Raw genomic sequence first — 20,139 nt, forward strand, 5'->3', positions numbered from 1 at the left:
ATTGGGGGTTCAGGCAGGTGGGGGGAGGAGCAAGGAAGCCTGTTGCAAGGGGCTTCCGTACCCCGAGTTTGGCTGTAGAACCCACAGGCGGGCACATGCCAGGTGTACTGTGTCCTCAGGTCATCCGCTCTGCCAGCCCTATGGCGGGGTGTGTGTGTGTGTATGTGTGTATGTGTGTGTGTACAAGAGATGGAAGTGTAGCTGTGTGTCTCACAGGGCCCGTCTGGGTTGGGTTTCCACTGGTAACCACATCAACTTCTCGGCTGTTTTCCCACAGACCATGACTATTTCCTGCAGAGCCCAAACACACGGTGAGTCCACCGAGTGGGCACCGAGCTGGCTCACAGCCCTGTGTACTGGCACCTGCTTGGGGTCCTGGGCTTGGGAGTCAGGGCTGTTGCCTCAAGTTCATTGTGGGACTCAGACGCCCCTGCTTGTCCTTTAAAGTGTCTCTCTAGACTGCCCAAGACCTGCACCTGTCTGCTTTCTCCTCCCCCACACCTCTCATCGCCAGTTTTCATACTTGGAACCCACCTGGCAAGGTCCCCAGGAGGAACGAGTCAAGTTTCTTTAAAGTGACCACAAATCTTGCAGGGTAACTTGCTAAGAGGTGCAGATTGTTAGTTTCAGAGTTATTTATTTGAAAGGGAGAGTGTGTGTGTGTGAGAGAGAGAGAAGAGATCTGCTATCTACTGGTTCATTCCCCAAATGACAGCAAAGGCTAGGGCAGGACCAGGCTGAAGCCAGGAGGCAGCAGCTTCATCCAGGTCTGTCACATGGGTGCCCAAGCACTTGGGCCATCTTCTGCTGCCTTCCCAGGCTCATTAGCAGGGAGCTGGATTTGATGCGAGGCAGTGCTGGGACACAGACTGGCATCCCTATGGGATGTTTATATCATCATACAGCAACTTAACCCACTGTATCACCACAGTGGCCCCAAGGTGCTGATTCTGACTCAGTGGTCTGGGCAGGGGCCACAGAGGCTGATTTTTCAACCAGCAGCTAGGGGGTATGATGCCCTCTCAAGTCCCATCAGGTAGATGGGGTTGTGTGGGCATGGATCTGACACTCTCAGACCACTCCTTGGGGGCCAGGCACACTTCAGCTCCTTGCCAGCCTGTTTTACAGTTGGGGAAATGGCCCGGCGGCGTGGCCTAGCGGCTAAAGTCCTCACCTTGAAAGCCCAGGGATCCCATATGGGCGCCGGTTCTTATCCCGGCAGCTCCACTTCCCATCCAGCTCCCTGCTTGTGGCCTGGGAAAGCAGTCAAGGACGTCCCAAAGCTTTGGGACCCTGCACCCGCGTGGGAGACCTGGAAGAGGTTCCTGGTCCCAGCATCGGATTGGCGCGTACCGGCCCGTTGCAGCTCACTTGGGGAGTGAAACATCGGATGGAAGATCTTCCTCTCTCTCTTCCTCTCTGTATATCCGGCTTTCCAATAGCAATAAAATCTTTAAAAAAAAAAAAAAAACAATTGGGGAAACTGAGGCTGCATGCTCAGTGGGTGGCAAAGGCAGATTGGAACTCTGTTCTGTGGGGGTGACAGGCATGTTTCTGGTCTTCTAAACCCAGCTGTTTTCTTGAGGAAGGCATCAGGAAGCTGGCTGCAAGGAGTGGCCCTGGGTGGAGGGGCAGCTTAAGGCAGCAGCATAGCTCCGGAGGAGGTAGTTCCAAAAGGGCTTGTATCCTGCTCCGGCCAGCTTAGCCAAGCCTTCCCCCTCTCCCCCTGGCCACCACCATATATACAAGCACCGGGTTCAAGATCCCCTCTTATTCCTCAGTCCTTTCTGCAAATGCTGAACTCACTGGGATATCCACCAGGTCCTGAGTATATCCAGGCGGTGGCTGGGTCTGGGGACCAGGTGCCCCTGCTCGCTGTCTTCCGGCTGTGCAGCTGTTGGCAGGTGTTTGGTCTCTCTGCCTCAGTTGCTCCTTTGTGAAATGGAGATGATCAGTGGCTCCGTCGGTGGGTGGGGCTGCTTCAAAGAGTAAGTTGGTGATGGACCGAATGGGCTGGGCAAACTGCCTGGGGCACGGTGCATGCTCAGTGTGTGCAGTCCTTGACAGCTGTTGGGAGGTACCCCGAGACCATAGCCCACCCCTCGCCAAGCTTGTGGCGTCCCTTCCCTCCTGCTTATTCCTCCTCCTTAGTAAGGCCTGGCAGTCAGACCCAAAGCCAAGTAGCTGTGCTTGGCAGTGGATCAGATCCCAGGGAGAGCAGAGGCCAAGTGGGCATGAGGGCTACAGTGATGAAGGTAAAAAAGACCCCGGAACAGGGCCAGGCACCAGGCACACGTGGGGACCGGAGTGCTCAGTAGGCACCAGGCCTGGGGGCAGGTGGCTTGGGGGCCAGCACAGAAGTACGAATCAGGAGTCCAGACCTGCAGCAGGGTTTGAAGCAAGGCACTAGGACAGGATGCCAGAAGGGGCTCCAGGTGGCTGGCTGTGTGCTGCTCTGTGCACCTGTGTACCTGCCTCGTTTCTCACTGGGACAAGGAGCCTTCCTCACCCCATGCAGGGGCAGAAGAGGCTGGGATACAGGCTCCTCCTCCCGGGAAGATGAAAGGCAAAGGCTAGATCCTACCAGTGGCTAGTTTTTCTTCAGGGGACCTCTCTCAATTGTCCTTTCCTGGCCCTGCAGACTGAGCGCCTAAGGACTAGACCACACACATGCCTCTGTGCCAGCAGGGCTCTTGGCACATAAGTGTATATGGAAGAGTGAGAAAACCTTCAAGATGTGCCGTCCAGGCCTGCATGTGAGCAACCATGGACCCAACGCCCAGTGAAGGGCAAGAGAGCTGCTGGGTGCAGGTGTGGCGTGACCTGATCAGGCTCTTGTGCTGAGCCTGTGGGGCCATGGCACCCTTGCAGGAGGATTTATTGCAGAGTCTAAGCTATTGGACCCTCCCCACACACACAATCTCTGGTGACACCAGGCTGCCTTGTCCTCCCTGGGGAGGGCTTTAGGGATAAGGTGGACTGACTAACACTCAGGACAAGTGGGCTGGGCTTCCCCTCCCCTGCTGGGTGCAGACGTACTGTGAGGCTCTGTGCAGGAGCCCTGAGTGTGCTGGGCTCCCTGACTCCTCCCTGTACCACCCGCATGCACAGCACGCTGGTCCCGTGCCAGGGATCTGATCCATTTTATCGCATTTCTGTCTGGTAGGCTTGATCTAACTGTCCCCTGAGCCCTCTTGTGGTCCATGTGCACCACCTCACTGAAACCCAGATATACAAGTGTCGTTCCTGCAGCTTGTGGTTGTGGATATCTTGGTGGAGGCTAAACGACCTATGCAAGGAGCCTGCTGACACCCTGGAGGTGTCAGGGAGTGCTGAGGGCTGCACAGGCTTCACGAACAAGGGCATGGGTGGGAGTGAATAGGGCTGGGAGGGTAGAGAACATTGGCTTTCCTTGAGGGGCCCTGATTTTCTCACTTTTGCCAAAGCTGCAGGTCACACAGCCGAGTGCTTAGGCCAAGTCCCTGCTTCCACATGTTCTTGCAGTGTGACCCTTTTAAGTCTTGGTTTCCCCATCTGCTGGTGTTGCTATTTTCGTGGGTGCAACTTGCGGAGGCTGGGTTAGGGAAGATGCCTGGTGTGCAGTGGGACTAGTGGGTATTTGCTGCACACGAGAAGCCATGCTGGGCCAGAATATGTTGCAGCACTGGACAGGCAGGCCCTGGGGGCCCTGCGTATCTGTGTTCTGAATCTGTATCTGTGTTCTGAATGGGGGTTCTGAGAGAAGAAAGGTGACATCTCTAGATGCTTCCTGGTTGCTAGGAGACCGGGAGCTGACTAGGAAACAATTAGGGAAGAAGAGTGGACACAGGCAGGGTGCCTAGTGGGTGGAGTGGCCATGGTGAAGTGTAAGGGGAAAGAGGAGGGGGATTTCACATTCTCGCCCTGGTACAGCCCAACAGTGAGGTGGCTGCCTTCTGGGATGAGAGTCAGTTGTGTGTGTATGTGTGTGTGTGTGTGCGCACAAGTGTGCTCACATGTGCTCTTGCATGTGTGTGAGACACTCACACACACACACACAGAAGCAGAGACACGCACAGAGGCTGGGCTGCGTCTGCGTGTTGCCGTGCTAGGCCGCCTCAGGGACTTTCTGGTTTCTCTTCATGCTGCTCTCAGTTCTGCGTGCCCTTCTCCTCATCCTGCCACTCCCAGGGCCAGTCCTCCTGGAGCAGCCCATGCCAGGGTTCAGCCTGTCCCGTGGGAAGCACAGGGCGCCTCTGCTGGCTTGGGGCTGCCTTTGAAGCGGCTCTGCGTGCTGCCCTGGGCCAGTAGGCTGCCGGCTGGGAGGCGCCGCGCCTGCCCTTTCCTGTGGGATGTGAGCCTGGACTTGGCCACTGGGCCTGGGATGTGGGAACTGGACGTTGATCCACTGGCCAGGAGCTGGGGGCAGGTGTCCTCCCTTCCTCCCTCTTTTTCCGCTCCCTCCTCCCCCTCCCACTCAGAGACTTCAGAGTAAGCCTCCTGAGTCTCTTCCCTGCAGGCCCCTGCAGGGGCCCCTTCCGGTGTTTCTGGGAGAGGTGTGGACTCTGGGAAGCCAGCTCTGGGTTTGAGTCTTGCCCTGGTGTCACGCAGGTACTTTGTACAGGTGCCTTAGCGGAACCTTGGCTTCCTCATGGGAGTCCCTGTTTGCTTTCCAATCCACTTTCAACACATACAGAGGGTCTGGCCTGCGCTGGGGTCATGCGATCCCACTAGACAGCGGTTATGTCACATGACAGATGCAGATGGCCACACCCTCCCTGTGGGGCAGGGTCCCGGGCTCTTGCCTTTGAAGTTGGCTATGATGACACGTGGGCGTACACCTGTGCACACTCACTGGGCTCCACACCTCAAAGCTATGAGGTTTTCTGGAATAATTAACATCCTTACACACAGTGAGGAGAGCAGAGCAATGAATTAAACATGTTCAAAGCAGGTGCTTCTGACCTTACATCCGTTTCTGGGACCCAGAGCTTCCCAGTCAAACAGCACACACTTCCTGAAGCATGGAGTTTGCTCTCAGCATGGGGAGTAGCTGGAGGGTCCCAGTGCCCTCATGGCCTCCTGGTTGCCCCCTGCAGGTATGGGAATGCTAACTTGCATTGCCCAGTGGTCCCAGGCGCAGGATGCTTGGTGCTTTGCTCAGTACTCTGCCTATTCATCATCACTTAAAGACCCTAAAGGAGTACTTACTCGTCTGTCTCCACCTGCCTCTCCAAGACCTACTCCTGCCAATTATGTGCTAGACAAGCACTAGGAAAAAGCATCTTTCAAAACCCCAGGCTTTGGGAGGGGGAACCCAGAGGGTGCTTGGTAATGGGAAAAGCCGGTGCGAGGTCTCCCTGCCCTATCCAGTAAGGAGAGGCAGGCTGGCGTTTGTGTGTGTGTGTTGAATGGTTGAGACTCTTACCAAAAGGACCTGGAGAGGAACAGACAGAGGATGTCCTTGGCTGGGGTGACGGGATGGTGGCCCACTGCTTCTGTCCACACTCCCAGCAGGCATGCCCATGTGGGGCATGGCAGCTCAGATGGAGATGGGGTAAGCTGATCGCTGGTAGGCACCACTTGACATGGGGATTCCAAGACAAGGCCCAAGCTTGGGACTGGAGCCCAAATTCTCTGAGGCCCAGGCCTGTGCCCTTTCCACGACCTCCTATGGGCAGGACTACTGGCCGCTGGGAGCTGTGTCTCACCTGCATTGCCCAGCCCCCGTGAGAAGCTGTGACCACCTCGGCATTAGGGAGCGGCCACCTTCACTCAGCCAGCCACCCCACACACAGGAAGCTTTTCCTGTCTTCCTGTCCCAAGGCTGAACAGCTCCTGGGGTAGAGGGGAGGGATGTCAGGGGGTGCTCCCACCCCAGCTCCCCCTCCCCTCATTGGCACCTGTGCCAGGGAGGGGGTGGGCTTTCGTTCAGTGGAGGCTTCATGCCCCATGCCGAGTGGGCTGCACCAGCACAATGGCTTGTCTGTGTCTGCCTGACTCAGGAGAAAGCTGCTTCCGACCACAGAGGCACAGAGGGTGACGGGGCTCAGTCCAGCCGCTGGACTCGCGTGCTTTGTTGTTTCAGCTGCCTGACGTGTGTCTTCCTGGGAATGCAGGAAATTGCCCCCTGAGCCCTTTGAGGCAGGCTCTCCCGTGTCTGGGGCGTCCGGAGCACGTGGCCCCAGGTCCTCTCTGCCTGTGGGGCTGCTGCAGCCTTGAATCATGGGGGCTTCTTCAGTGAGAATAGCTCCTTCCATTAAAAAAAAATTATTATTATTATTATTATTATTATTATTTATTTGTTTACTTGAAAGGCAGAGTTACAGAGAGAGAGAATCTTCCATTTGCTGGTTCACTTTACCAAATGGCCATAATGGCTGGGATTGGGCCCAAGCGGAAGTTAGGAACCTGGAATTCCATCCAGGTCTCAACATGGGTGCAGAGACCCAAGCAGCTTGGACCATCCTCTGCTGCTTTCCCAGATCATAAACAGGGAGCTAGATAGTGGAGCAGCTGGGACACAAACTGGAGCCTATATGGATTGCTGGCCCTGCAAGGGGCAGCTTTACCTACTAGGCCACGGCGCTAGACCCCTCCCCCATTCTTTTCTTGTGTGATTCCCCTCACCCAGCCTGAGCCTGGTTCCTGTTTGGCTTGCCTTACTGGAGGGGTGCAGTGTGTCAGGTGCAGTGTGTTTTCTAGTGAGGCATCAGAATAGGGTCCTACTGAGACCTCCTGTAAAACTGCAGGGCATTGAAATACCCTAACTGGGGACAAAGTCACAGCTCAACTGCCGGATCTTCTATCTTCAATCGCTGGCCTTCCATATGAGAACCAGCTTGTGTCCAGGCTGCTCCACTTCCCATCCAGTTCCCTGCTAGTGGTCTGGGAAAGCAGCAGAGGATGGTCCAAAACTTTTGGTCCTTGCACCCATATGGGGGAGCCCAGAAGAAGCTCCTGGCTTCTGATTGGCTCAACTCTGGCTGTTGCTGTGGCCATTTGGAGTGGAGCCAGTGAATGGACGATCCTTCTCTTGTCTCTTTGCCATAAATCTACCTTGCCAATAAAAATAAATATTAAAAATAAATAAATAAATAAATACCCCACGTTGTACGTGACAACTGACTCGACACAGACCCAAGATGAGAGCCCTGGAGCCAGCCCCGAGGGCCCAGCACAGCAACCTTTAGTGAGTGACAGTATCTCTGTGCCTGTGGTGCTTCAGCCGTGAAGTGGGGACGATGATGAAGTAACCAAGGGTTACACAAGGTGCTTTGAACAGTGCTGGACCCACGCGAAGCAGGCTTTGCATCAGATAACTCTTCCTGATTGGGAAGATCCACATGTTCGTTATGGAAGCAGGGCAACATTCCAGAAGATCAAGGTGAGGGCTGGGTGCAACAGTTGGGACATCGCTGGGGAACCTGCATCCCACACTGGGGTTCCTGGGTACAAGTCCCAACTCTCCTGCCAATTTCAACCTCCGGCTGATGTGCACCCTGGGAGGAAACAGATGACAGCTCAAGTCTTTGGGTCCCTCCCACCCATGAGGGAGACCTGAATGGGGTTCCAGGCTCCTGGCTTGTGTTCTGGTTCCTACAAGCATTTAAGGGAGTGAGCCAGGGCTTAGAATATTTCTGTTTCTCTCTACCTCTATCTCTCTACCCTTCAAATAAATAGAAATTAAATTTAAAATGGAAAACACGGGTCCGACACAATGGCACAATTTCGCTAATCTTCCACCCTTCAAGTACCAGGATCCCAGATGGGCACCAGTTCATGTCCTGGCTGGTTCACTTCCCTTCCAGCTCTCTGCTTGTTGGAAAGCAGTAGAGGATGGTCCAAAGCATCAGGACCCTGTACCCACGTGGGACAACTGGAAGAGGCTCTTGGGTCCTGGCTTTGGATCAGTTCAGCTCCAACCATTGAGGTCATTTGGGGAGTGAATCAGCAGATGGAAGATCTAGGCCCTTGTTTTTTTTTTTTTTTTTTAAGATTTATTTATTTTGGGGGCCCGGCGTGGTAGCCTAGCGGCTAAAGTCCTCGCTTTGCACACACCAGGATCCCATATGGACACTGGTTCATGTTTTGGCAGCCCCTCTTCCTATCCAGCTCCCTGCTTGTGGCCTGGGAAAGCAGTTGAGGATGGCCCAAAGCCTTGGGACCTGCACCCACGTGGGAGACCCGGAAAAAGCTCCTGGCTCCTGGCTTTGGATTGGCTTAGCTCCAGCTGTTGTGGTCACTTGGGAAATGAATCAGTGGACAGAAGATCATCCTCTCTGTCTCTCCTCTTCTCTCTGCATATCTGATTTTGCAATGAAAATAAATAAATCTTTTTTTTTTTAAAAAAAAAAGGTTTATTTATTTGGGGCTTGGCATGATAACCTAGTGGCTAAGTCCTTGCCTTGCATACTCTGGGGTTCCATATGGGTGCCGGTTCATGTCCCTGCTGCTCCACTTCCCATCCAGCTCCCTGCTACTTGGGGAGTGAACCAGTGGATGGAAAATCTTTCCCTACATCTCTCCTTTTTTTCTGTTAAGTCTGATTTGCTTTTAGAAAGTCAGATTTACAGAGAAGAGGAGAAACAAAGATTTTTCCATCCACTGGTTCACTCCCCAAGTGGCCGCAATGGCCAGAGCTGAGCCAATCTGAAGCCAGGAGCCAGGTGGTTCTTCTAGAATGGGTGCAGGGTCCCAAGGCTTTGGACCATGCTCCACTGCTTTCCCAAGCCACAAGCAGGGAGCTGGATGGGAAGTGGGGCTGCCGGGGTATGAACTGGTGCCCTTGTGGGATGCTGGTGCATGCAAGGTGAAGATTTAGCCACTGAGCCATTGTGCCAGGCCCCTGCATTGTACATGGTGGCAATCAGATTGTGCAGTTTGGTACCCTACTTTTTATCACTTGACACGAGCCCCATGTTGTGTTGTAAATAGAGCCCTTCATCAGAAGGAGTACACTTTAATTTATCTATTCTAGTTTACTCTTTAAAATTCTATTGATGTAATCTTGCTTTTTGTCCACATAATGTGAAGGGTATCTTTATGCATTAATACCTCTGCATTTAAGATTCCTTTTATGCATTTAGGAATGCATTTAATATTCCATTTATGTATTAATACCTCTACATTTAAGATTCCTTTTTTGGGCTACTTTTTTTTTAAGGCTTTGACACATTTTGCCAAATTACTTTTACAAAGAGGTTGTACCAAGGTATGTGCTGGCAGTTATATTAAGGTTCTTGGTACCAAACATGTTTTAAAATCATGGAGACATTTTTGAGGGAGAGGTGGAATTGTTAAAGATGATTTACTTACCTCCATCTGTTTTGATTTGTTTTTAAGATTTATTTTAAAGGTAGTGACAGGGAGACAGAGAAATCTTCCACCCACTGATTCCTTCCCCAGTTATCCCCCAAGAGCAGAGGCTAAGTCAGGCCAAAGCCAGGAGCCAGGAGCTTTATCTGGGTCCTCCACATGGGTGTCGGGGCCCAGGCACTTGGGCAAGGTGCCTGCTGCCTCACAATGCCTGCCCTAGTAGGTTCTTCAGCTATATAAGATGTTGTCACTTTTTTATCTGGCCTTTTTGATGAAAGGATAAGACCCCTATGATGATTATCGTAAACTCTATGTGACTAACCCTTAGCTCAGGTTACAAACAGTCCCTCAGTCCTCTTCCCACCAAGTCACCTGCTCCCCTCCCAAGCACTGCCCTGAGGGCAGTCAGGACCCTGGCCTCTGGTGCAGTAGGATCATCTTGCCCATTTGTGAGCTGTATATCCACACACGGTGTGATCTGTGCGTTTTGGTGTCTGGCTTTTGCTGTTGGCCACGGGACTGCGAGAGCCGCAGCAGTAGCTTGCTGTCTTTGTGTTCTGCTGTGCGGACGAACCACAGTCTCTTCTCCCCCAGTCCTTGTCTTTAATGCACAGGAGCTGTGTCCAGGCTGGGCGGCTGTGAGCCCTCCAGGCCATGGCCTTTGCTGAACACTCACGTGCTTTGCTGTGGGACAGAGAAGCAGGAATAGAGTGGATGGGCTTGGGTGCTGTGTGTTTTCAACCGCTTACTCCAGTTCTAAAATTTTTTTTACTTCACTTATTTGAAAGGCAGCATAACAGAGTGTTCACTCTTCCAATGGCTGCAATCCATCTGGGTCTCTCACATGGGTGTAGGGGCCCAAGCACTTGGGCCATCCTCTGCTGCTGCTCCAAGGAGCATTAACAGGGAGCTAGATGGGAAGTGGAGCAGCCAGGACTTGAACTGGTGTGCATATGGGGGTGGCTTAACCCACTCTACCACAGCTTTGGCCCCATTTTTGTGTTTTAAAAACTACTTACTTAGAAAGACAGAGAGTGAGCTACCTTCCATCTGCTGATTCACCCCCTAAATGCCTGTAATGGCAGGACTGGGCTAGGCTGAAGCCAGGCTCGCCCTAGTTTTTAAAAGGTCTGACAGAAGGCAGAAAAGTCTGCAGGACAACACAGAATCCCTGTGGACTGGAGCCGTCTCAGCCAAGAGCAACTGGAGGGGCACTGCAGGAAGGGCCGCCCCTCCAGAGGCTTGTGTCCGGGGCTGGCCTTGGGCTGGGGTAGGGGGCTGGCCTCGGGCTGGGGTAGGGGCTGGGCCTCTGTTTCCGACTGGCCCATGGCAGACAGGCTTGGACTGCACGTTTCATTTTGCAGTTTCTTTTCCTGCTCTATCTTTGAAACCTCTTGTCCTCCTCCCAAGGCTTTCTGCTCTGGGGTCCTGGTGAGGTCCAGCAAGTCTCATCCCCCTGCTTTTCCTCTCTCTCTGTCCACCTCTTCCCTAGTTTATACTAAGCCATATATGACTGATGGAGAGGCGACTGCCTGGATGCAGCTCTGACTGGAGAACAGCATCCCCCTGTCCTTGGCGGCCTAAGGGTCTCCACACACTCCCCAGGCCTCCTTGGGTCTTCGCAGTGGCCCTGTTGGGCAGGAGCATGACTGGTTCCATTTTAGAGCAAGCACAGTGAGGCGAGGCACAGAGAGGATGAGTGGCTTTCGAAGGACATGTAGCCAACAGGGGCAGAGTCTTGGCCTAGAAAGCTCAGTTTGCTGCAGTAAAGCTGGAGCTGAGACTCAGGCTGGGCAGAGGCATGGGCAGCTGGCAGGTTTCAGGGCAGCAGTGATGGGAAGCAGCCATGCTCCTAAGCCTGGGGGAGGGCATTCCCCAGGGTCTCAGACCCCAGCAAGACCAATATGTCCTGGGGAGGTGGGCAGGGAACTACCCCAGCCCAGTTCTGGCCTCCTGGTATGGTGACTCTTGCTGGCTGGATATGGAAGGGGGAGCGGCCAGGGGCACTTTGCCTTTCCCCTGTCCCTCCTGTTGGTTCTTCCTGGTAAATCACAGTGCCAGGAGAGCTGAAAGTGGTCCCTGGGCTTGTGTGTGAGCAGGTGCATGGGGAGCTGAGGCTGCTGGGGGTGAACATGCCCAGTGTATCTGCCCTCACATTCCCACAAGTCCCTCCCCTTGTACCCACCCAGACCATATGCAAAGCCACCAGGCTGGCTTACCAGGGCCTGGATGTCCTCCAAACAGCCACCCTCCACCCTGCCACCCAGCTGCTGGGGCAGGAATCCCACGTCCATTTTACAGATACGAGAACTGAGGCCAGCAGAGCCAATGAGAAGCCAAGCAGGGCCCAGCACAGGTCCTCTCACGGCAAAGCTCAAGCCTGGGTCAGGCCCTGCGCCCAGGCCTTTGTCAGAGAGACAAGGGGCTCCTTCTCCCCCAGCCCGCCCTGTGCTGGCACTGCCATGCCCCATCCCACCCCTCCTCCACCAGGGCCAACTGAAGCCAGATTGTCTCTGGGGGTACAGTGCGTGTGTAGGGTGCAGCTGCCAGGGAGTGGGGTGGGTGCCTGCAGGTCTGTGGGGCCAGTGTGTGTGGTGGCCATGAGGGTGGCAGACAGGCCCACCTCTCTGTGGTGGCCCTGGAAGAGGTCAGTGTGGGCTGCAGCTGCATATGGAGGAGGGGGAGAGGCACCTGCTCCTTGCCCCCTGAGGGACTGCCTGGCTGAGAGCTTGGCAGAGAGACCACTGGGACCGAGGCAGTCCCTTCAGCATGACCCAGGGACAGAGAAGGAAGGACGGTGAGGTGAGGCTGCCCATCCTCATGTCCTGCATGCTTTCCTACTGGTCCCCATTCCTGGCCACGATCCACTGACCCCATAGCCTGGAAGTAGCCTTGTCCCAGCTCTATGGAGTCCTGACTCTTCCCTAGCCTGGGCTTGGAGGCCACTGCTAAGGATGGGCTCTCAACTGTGTCCCTTCCACCACAGGACACCTAGCCCCATAATCTTGGGCCTGAGTGTCACAGTACCCCCCAAAGACCCTACAGGGGCCCTGGAAGGCTAAAGCACTTGGGCTGGTTCATCAGCAGTCCCCACCCCTTCACTCACTCACTTCTTGTGGGCCAGTCCCTGGCCCTTGGCCAGAGCCGGAGGTGAGGCACTGAACTACATAGGCAAAGAGCCTGCCTTCAGGGCAGCCTGCATTCCAGTGGGTGAGAGGCAACTGAGTAGAAATGTGGATGATAAGTGACATGGAGAAAAATAAGGGGCAAGTGGCATGAGTCGGGGCAGAGGGGCAGGAATAGAAGGTTCACAGTTTTCATACGGTGGTGGGGATGGCCACTTTGATGTTGGCGTCTTGGGAGGGGGAGTGAAGAGGTGAGCCGTGAGGGTCTCTGGGTAAGAGCTGCCAGGCAGAGGGAGCAGCCCAGACAAGGTCCTGAGGCCTGGGGCATGGAGAGATTGCAAGGAGGCGGGCAGGTGTGGCCAGAGCAGGTGGGATGAGGGAGACAGCTGGGGAAAGGGGCTGAAGGGGAACATGCAGTGCGGGCAGGTCACCGGGGCCTTTCAGGCCTCTTGACAACTTGAGCTTTTACTGGGAAGCTGGAGCCATGGAGAGTTTTGAGCAGAGGTGGGGAGTAGGATCTGACCAAAGTTTTAGCAGAATGTGTGCGATGACCACAAGTCAGATGCCACGTGGCAAGACAGGAGGAGGGAGGCTGAGTATCCAGAGGTCCTCCCAACCCAACCAGGGCAGAAACTGGGCACAGGCCTGACTGCACCAGGATGCAACCATGGCACCAAAAAAGGTGGGCCAACCGCTTGTGGCCGATCGCCAGCAATGAGAGAGGAAGAGAGAGGCCAGCCACCAGGGAGCTGGACTCCGTGCCTTGCTCCATGACCTGGAGCTGGTCCCTACCCTCACCCCCTACCCTCAGTCCTACCCTGCTCTGCCAGGACCCCGTGTGTTTACCTGACTAGTCCTGGTCCCTTCCAGGGATCTCACACCTGTCCACCTCCTCTGCAGGGAGCCAGCTCCAGCAGCCGCCATGGCGTCTCGCATTGGGCTGCGCATGCAGCTCATGCGGGAGCAGGCGCAGCAGGAGGAGCAGCGGGAGCGCATGCAGCAGCAGGCTGTGATGCACTACATGCAGCAGCAGCAGCAGCAACAGCAGCTGGGAGCGCCGCCCACCCCCGCCATCAACACCCCTGTCCACTTCCAGTCACCACCGCCTGTGCCAGGCGAGGTGCTGAAGGTAGGGCCTGCTCCCTGCCTCCCCAGCTGCTTGGGTGCCAGGCTCCCTCTAGAGCCACTGCCTTCTCCGCCCCCACCAGGTGCAGTCCTACCTGGAGAACCCCACTTCCTACCACCTGCAGCAGTCGCAGCACCAGAAGGTGCGCGAGTACCTGTCCGAGACCTACGGGAACAAGTTTGCCGCCCACCTCAGCCCTGCTCAAGGCTCCCCGAAGCCCCCTCCGGCTGCCTCCCCTGGGGTGCGGGCAGGACATGTGCTGTCCACTTCTGCTGGCAACAGTGCCCCCAACAGCCCCATGGCCATGCTGCACATCAGCTCCAACCCTGACAAAGAGGTAAGTGAGGGGCACCATGGCTCATGCTCTTGACATTCCCATTCTAGCTGGGGAGGGACACTGCTTTTGGGAATCTAGTCTAAGCAGGGGAAACAAAGCCCTGTCCTCAGGGAACCCCTGTCTGAGGGGGGAGACACAGCCTGGTCCAACAAGGCCTTATGTGGGAGGGAAGGAGCACCCCTCCAGGACAGCTCAGCAATGGGCAAAGCTGCAGTCAGCAGGTATAGCAGGGGAGTTCCCCTGGCAGGTGGGCCCCTTGGGAATAGCCCTGACTTTCCTGAGGTCTACGGGTGGTGGACAGCTTGTCAGCTTGTCCCCAAAAGGAGCAGGCTGCACATGGTGGCTCTGAGATCCCTGTGGCTGGCTCATCTTCAGGTGGACCTCTCTGTCTTGCAGTTTGATGATGTCATCGACAACATTATGCGCCTGGATGATGTCCTGGGCTACATCAATCCTGAGATGCAGATGCCCAACACGGTACTCCTGCTGAGGGCGGTGCCTATGACCCACTTAGGGGAGAGCTGAGGACGGGCTCCTCACCAGCCAGGGCCTGGGGTCTCTTTGTAGAAATGGTTCCTGAGGCCCAGGGCTCAGCAGAGTCAGAGACCAAGAAAGGCCTCAGGCTGCGTGTACCGTGCGAAGCAGGAAGCTGTGTCGGGGAGTACAGATGGGGAGCACTGTGTCCATAACAAGTCCTGGAGCTGATGGACTCCTCCAGGAAGCTCTCCCAAGCCCAGGGGCCTAGCAGGCAAAGACTCATGTCCCTCACTCAGCCCAGCAAGCAACCAGAGGCTGCCTTACCCCGGGGTACACAACCCCTTTCTGGTAGCCTCCTGGCAGCATCATTGCTGTTTGGGTTTTCGGGGGCAGAGGCCAGAGGGCAGGTGGGGACAGGACTGCCCAGGGAATCCAGAGGCCTTTGGCTTTCACCCTGGCCTTGAGGAGTCGCCCAGCCATTGTGCACCCGTCTGCTTGGCTGCAGACTCAGGAGATGCCAGCTGCGTCCAGGATGGGAGAGATGAGACAAGAAAGAGGGTGCAGTTTGCTGTGAGTGGGCAGACCCGCTGGTGCCTACCCCACTCCTGGGGAGCATCTTGCACCTGGGCTGCTTACTCCTGCTCTTTGTACCTGATCTCATGCTGACTCCAAGCCCACACCTCCAAGGAGCCAGTCTCTCCTTAGCCCCTGGGGCCCCTGGGTGACAGCACCTGCTGGCTTAGCAGGAAGCCAGTGGGGACCCGTTGGATGCAAATCTGCATCTCACAGGGTCGGCAAAGGAGGGCATAATGGTCATATCCTTGGCTGGTGCCCAGGGGTTGGGGTGACAGGTGGGGGACAGAGCATCTGTTGTTGGCTACAGTGGAAGCTGGGCAGGAGTTTGCAGAGCTCCAGGTGGTCCCGGGTGGACTTCTGCTTATGCCTCCACTGCCTAACCCCAAGGCCCAGCAGTGGTGTCACTTGAGCTGTGGTTCCCTTCCCTTCTTGTCCTGCACCAGGCCTGTGGCCAGCTGTCCTCTTCCTCCAGGCTTCTCCCTCTGGACTCAGTCCCACATCCTCCTGGACAGCAGGGAGATAGGTGCCCCAGCCTATGGATCCCGGCCCACCTCAACCTCCTCCCCTAGCCACAGTGTGGCCATCATGCTCCTTGAGGGCAGGGCTCAAGGTTCCACAGACCTGGCTTGCTCAGTACCCAGGACCATGGATCCTGTCAGGAGCTGCTGGCTCACCAGCCACTCCTGCCTCCCTACGCTTCCCCATGTAGCTCCCCCTGTCCAGCAGCCATCTGAACGTGTACAGCAGCGACCCCCAGGTCACGGCCTCCCTGGTCGGCGTCACTAGCAGCTCGTGTCCCGCAGACCTGACCCAGAAGCGAGAGCTCACAGGTACCAACGGCCTCTCCCCAGCCCGTGCCCATTGCCCCCTGCGCCTTGCCCGCTCCCCCTCACCTGCACCTATCTCCCCCTCCCCCCGTATAGATGCTGAGAGCCGGGCCCTGGCCAAGGAGCGGCAGAAGAAAGACAATCACAACCTAAGTGAGTCCCACCTCGTTCTTTCTCCCCATGGAGCTCCGTGCATCCCCTGGGCTGGCTCCGGAACCCCTCCTGGCCTGCTCCCCAGCCCAGAGTCGGAGCCCTCCCACGGGTGCCACTTGGAGGGTGGGTGGGTACTTTAGGTGGCGGGGGGGGGTGAGGCTAGGGGTTCCTAGGAAGGCCTCTATCAGAACCCTTCTCTGAAGGGTGTGGAGTCCAGACAGTGGGAGGGGTTTTGCCCTGGGATAGTGTGGTGGAGGTGGGGCTTTGCTGTGCTAACAGCCTGGGGAAAGGGGTCTTCTTATACCTGGCCCACCCTTCTAACTACAGTGCTATCCTGGAGGCACCCCCTATCCAACCCTCCAGGTGGGGTCCCCACACCTCTAACTGCCCCCACCCCTTTAGTTGAAAGGAGGCGCAGGTTCAACATCAATGACCGCATCAAGGAGTTGGGAATGCTGATCCCCAAGGCCAACGACCTGTGAGCAGGCTGGGGGGGAAGGGGAGGGAATACGGGCGGGGGGCCCTGGAGCCCCCTGGGTGCTCAGGAGCTCCTGCGTGGGGGATGAGGCTGGGAGGCGAGGTGGGGTTGTGTGTGATGCCTCCTGGAGGAGCAGGCCGCCTCCACTCCCTGGGGGCCACAGAAAGCAGGGTGGGGCCGAGTGGTCGCGAGCCTGCATGTGTGACACTACCACAGGGACGTGCGCTGGAACAAGGGCACCATCCTCAAGGCGTCCGTGGACTACATCCGGAGGATGCAGAAGGACCTGCAGAAGTCCAGGGAGCTGGAGAGCCACTCGCGGCGCCTCGAGATGACCAACAAGCAGCTGTGGCTCCGCATCCAGGTCAGGCCCCCAACCTGTCCCCTGACCCCTGGGTTCACCCTGCTTGAGCGGGAGAATGGTGACACCATGAGGGAGAAGTCGGGATAGTTCAGGGTGTTCCAGCGCCTGGGAGTGGCGGGTGTAAGGGGCGGGGCACTGCTGGGGCTGCCCCTAAAAGCTGCAGGTCCCTCTGAAGGTGCCACGTGCCACTTCCTGTCACTCATGCTTACGTAATGTGGGATACATCCTACACCTAATCATAAGGGGCAGGAATGTGAAAGCCTGCTATGTGCTGAGGTGGACTGGACTGGCTTTTCAGGGATGGAGGACAGGCCACAGTGGGGTGAGCTGTGGGGCTCCCCTCCCAGTAGCAGCCTAGCTCGTGTGCAGGGCTTCTGGTCTGTGCTTTCTAGGCAGGCCCTCCAGACAAGGGTGCAGTTGGCCCACGGCTTTTCAAGGTCCTCGGGTTTCCCAGCAGTCTGTAGAACAGCTGGTAGGCAGATGCAGGGCAGCTAGGCAGGCCCAGTGAAAAGATGGAGTCCCACAGAAGAACACTCAGTCCTCATGCAGGCAGCATATTCTGATCCTTTCTCTCCCAGCTCTAGTCTAGACAAGTCTATTTCAATTAGAAAAGGAGCAAGCTGCTGGAGACTAAAGGCCGGGTGGTTTCACAACCTGCTAATAAGTTGCGACTTGTACAACCACTACTCTCCCTCCTGCAGCAGCACCACAGGGCCTTCCTGGTTCTGTGGTCTCGGGTGCCCCAGGGCAGGGGGCAGGCCAACAGTCTGGCCCCTGGCAAGCCGGGCCCCAGCCCTCTGTCTTGTGACCCCTGTTCCCCACCTGCAGGAGCTGGAGATGCAGGCACGTGTACACGGCCTCCCCACCACCTCCCCGTCTGGCATGAACATGGCTGAGCTAGCCCAGCAGGTGGTGAAGCAGGAGCTGCCCAGTGAAGAGGGCCCAGCTGAAGCCCTGATGCTGGGCGCCGAGGTCCCTGACCCTGAGACGCTGCCCGCTCTGCCCCCGCAGGCCCCACCGCCCCCACCCGCCCAGCCACAGTCCCCCTTCCATCAACTGGACTTCAGCCACAGCCTGAGCTTTGGGGGTGGGGCTGACGAGGGGCCCCAGGGCTACACTGAGCCCCTGGGGCCAGAACACGGCCCCCCATTCCCCAGCCTGTCCAGGAAGGATCTGGACTTCATGCTTCTGGAAGACTCCCTGCTGCCCCTGGCCTCCGACCCCCTCTTCTCCACCATGTCGCCCGAGGCTTCCAAGGCTAGCAGCCGGAGGAGCAGCTTCAGCATGGAGGAAGGGGAGGTGCTGTGACACCGCTGCCGGCCCCTGTGCTGGGGGGCATGGGGGAGCGGGCCGGGCCGGGCCCCCTCCCCCTTCAGGGTGCACCTGTGTGTGAAGTAGCCACCTGCCCCGCCTCATGCCTCCCTGCTGGCTCCTTGTTTGGACTTAGTGCCTGCCTGGCAGCCTGTGGGGTCAGGAGCAGACCCCCCACCCAGCCTCCACATCCCCATGGAGCTGGGTGGGAACAGGAGGGGGCACAAGGAGGGGACAGTGGGCCGTCCTCCTATCCCAGGGAAGGACAACAGGCTCGGTGGGTTCTGGAAGCTGTTCTCTGAGGCCAACGGGGGGCCTTTCCGGGGACCCAGCCTGCGGCCAAACCCACCCCTGCCCACTGCCCTCCTCCCCGCAGGGCTCCCACCCCCCCCTTTGGTGCTAACAGCTCTCCACCTGGTGGTGTGAGGGTGGGGGTGGCTGGAGGAGAGGCCGGGCGGGGCTCAGGGGAGAGTGAGAGAGCAGTCCCCTCTCACCCTCCCACTTTGTGCCTTTAGTAAACACTGTGCTTTGTACCCGGCCTCATGTCTCTTTGGAGGAGGGTTAGGGGTTGACAACTGGGTGGGAGTGGGGTGGGGCATGGAGGATTTCGCCCAGCGGCTCCTGTACGGATAAGCAGTTCCCACACCTCTCACCTGGGCCCCATCCAGGGGAGCCTGGAGTGCCCGTGCGGACGGGGCGCTGTCCCTGCATATGGCCACGAGGTGGCGCTGCGGCCTCGCCGTCCCGTCCCTCCGCCTGGGCCGGAGGAGGCGGGTGACGGAGTGACCAGCTCCCATGGTGCCTCTCCACTCTGGCCCCGCGCAATTCTTGTCCTCTTTCTGGGCTGCAGCCCCCCAGGGGTCTCTGCCCAAGCTTCTGGGACCCAGAACCTCACCTGTGATGGGCAAGTGGGGTTGAACTGTGAGAAGGGTAACTGCGGGCTCGTCTGGCTTTGCCTGGCTCCCCTTGCAGTGTCCACAGCCTCTGCGGCCAGAGACCAAGGCAGCTTTCTCCTCGCTGGCCGAGAGGCTGAAGGAGGCTAATTAAAAGAAAATTCTTTTGAAGATGGCTAAGAGGACAATTTCCTCTTTGCAAAAGGAGATCAAATTAAGAGGGGACTTCACGCGCCTGGACTGGCTGGGGCTGCAGGATTAAGCTCAAGGTCAGATGGAGGCTGGATGACCTTACGGAGCCCGAGACAGCCCTGACGCTGCAGCCTCCCCGCTAGTTCACCCCAGGTCCACCTCACCGCCCTAGACACGCCCCTCTGGGGGCAAGCACCTGGATTCTGGCTGCGGACACCAGATGATGACCCAGGTTTGGGCTGCCTTTACAGGCAAAGCCAGTCCTCTTTGCCCACGTCGGCTTGCCCTTCTCCCCGGGGGTTCACTCAGAGGCTGACAAGACCGCTGCTGGCCCCCCGCCCAGCGCTGCCCATTGGCTTTCTGGCCTCGGGTTCCTTCAGCCGGGTCACCTGCGGCGTTCGCGCCCTGGGCGCAATGGACTCGCCCGCGGATGCGGGTAGAGGGTCTGCCCACCAGAGGGCGCTCGCTGCTTGCCGCGGGGTTGGGGACTCAGCGGCCTTCTGCCCTGCTTGGGGGCGCCCGGCAGAGCTGTGGGTTAGGAGAGGCGCCCGCGTGCTACCTCCAGCATATCGACAGGCCCCGGGAAGCGCTCGCGCCTGTGGCAGCAGGACGCAGGCGGCCTTGAACGTCTCCCGTTCCTTATTTGCTGAGGAGTCCTAAGCAGCTTGCCACATCCGTGGGAGAGTGGACGGGCCTGGAAGCCCCTCAGAGGCATAACCGAAGTGTCACGTGGGAGAGGGGTCCGGATTTGGGGTCACAGCTATGTAGCAGGTCCCATGGGAGCCCGCAATCAGCAGCCACCATGGATGCCGGGAGACAGGGCAGGAAGCAGAGGGTCCCGTGCCCCTAGCCACTGTCCTCAGCTCCAGCTCCTGTCCCTGCCTGCCCGCGGCCAACGAGGGCCCGCGCCTTGGCTCCGGGAAGCACCCGCTCTCCTGCATCAGGGAGCAGGACCCAAGAGCACCCCCACGTGGACTTGCCCC

The 20,139-nt window shown here is 57.3% G+C and overlaps 1 protein-coding gene across 3 annotated transcripts in view; it reads left to right on the forward strand.

Annotated features, from left to right (window-relative positions):
• The window catches only part of TFEB (transcription factor EB), a 47,547-nt gene extending 29,293 nt beyond the window's left edge, over nucleotides 1-18,254 (forward strand). For all 3 annotated transcript variants that reach the window (XM_004590353.4, XM_058663249.1, XM_058663260.1), the window contains exons 2-9: nucleotides 13,323-13,551; nucleotides 13,631-13,885; nucleotides 14,282-14,362; nucleotides 15,648-15,768; nucleotides 15,862-15,918; nucleotides 16,321-16,396; nucleotides 16,613-16,760; nucleotides 17,589-18,254. In XM_004590353.4, coding sequence (XP_004590410.1) covers nucleotides 13,345-13,551; nucleotides 13,631-13,885; nucleotides 14,282-14,362; nucleotides 15,648-15,768; nucleotides 15,862-15,918; nucleotides 16,321-16,396; nucleotides 16,613-16,760; nucleotides 17,589-18,068 — 1,425 coding nt within the window. In that variant the 5' untranslated portion in view covers nucleotides 13,323-13,344 and the 3' untranslated portion in view covers nucleotides 18,069-18,254. The remainder of the gene's footprint in view (nucleotides 1-13,322; nucleotides 13,552-13,630; nucleotides 13,886-14,281; nucleotides 14,363-15,647; nucleotides 15,769-15,861; nucleotides 15,919-16,320; nucleotides 16,397-16,612; nucleotides 16,761-17,588) is intronic.
• The last annotated feature ends 1,885 nt before the right edge of the window (nucleotides 18,255-20,139 follow it).

The sequence above is a fragment of the Ochotona princeps genome, chromosome 1 (genome assembly GCF_030435755.1).
Source record: "Ochotona princeps isolate mOchPri1 chromosome 1, mOchPri1.hap1, whole genome shotgun sequence".
Lineage (NCBI taxonomy): Eukaryota > Metazoa > Chordata > Mammalia > Lagomorpha > Ochotonidae > Ochotona > Ochotona princeps.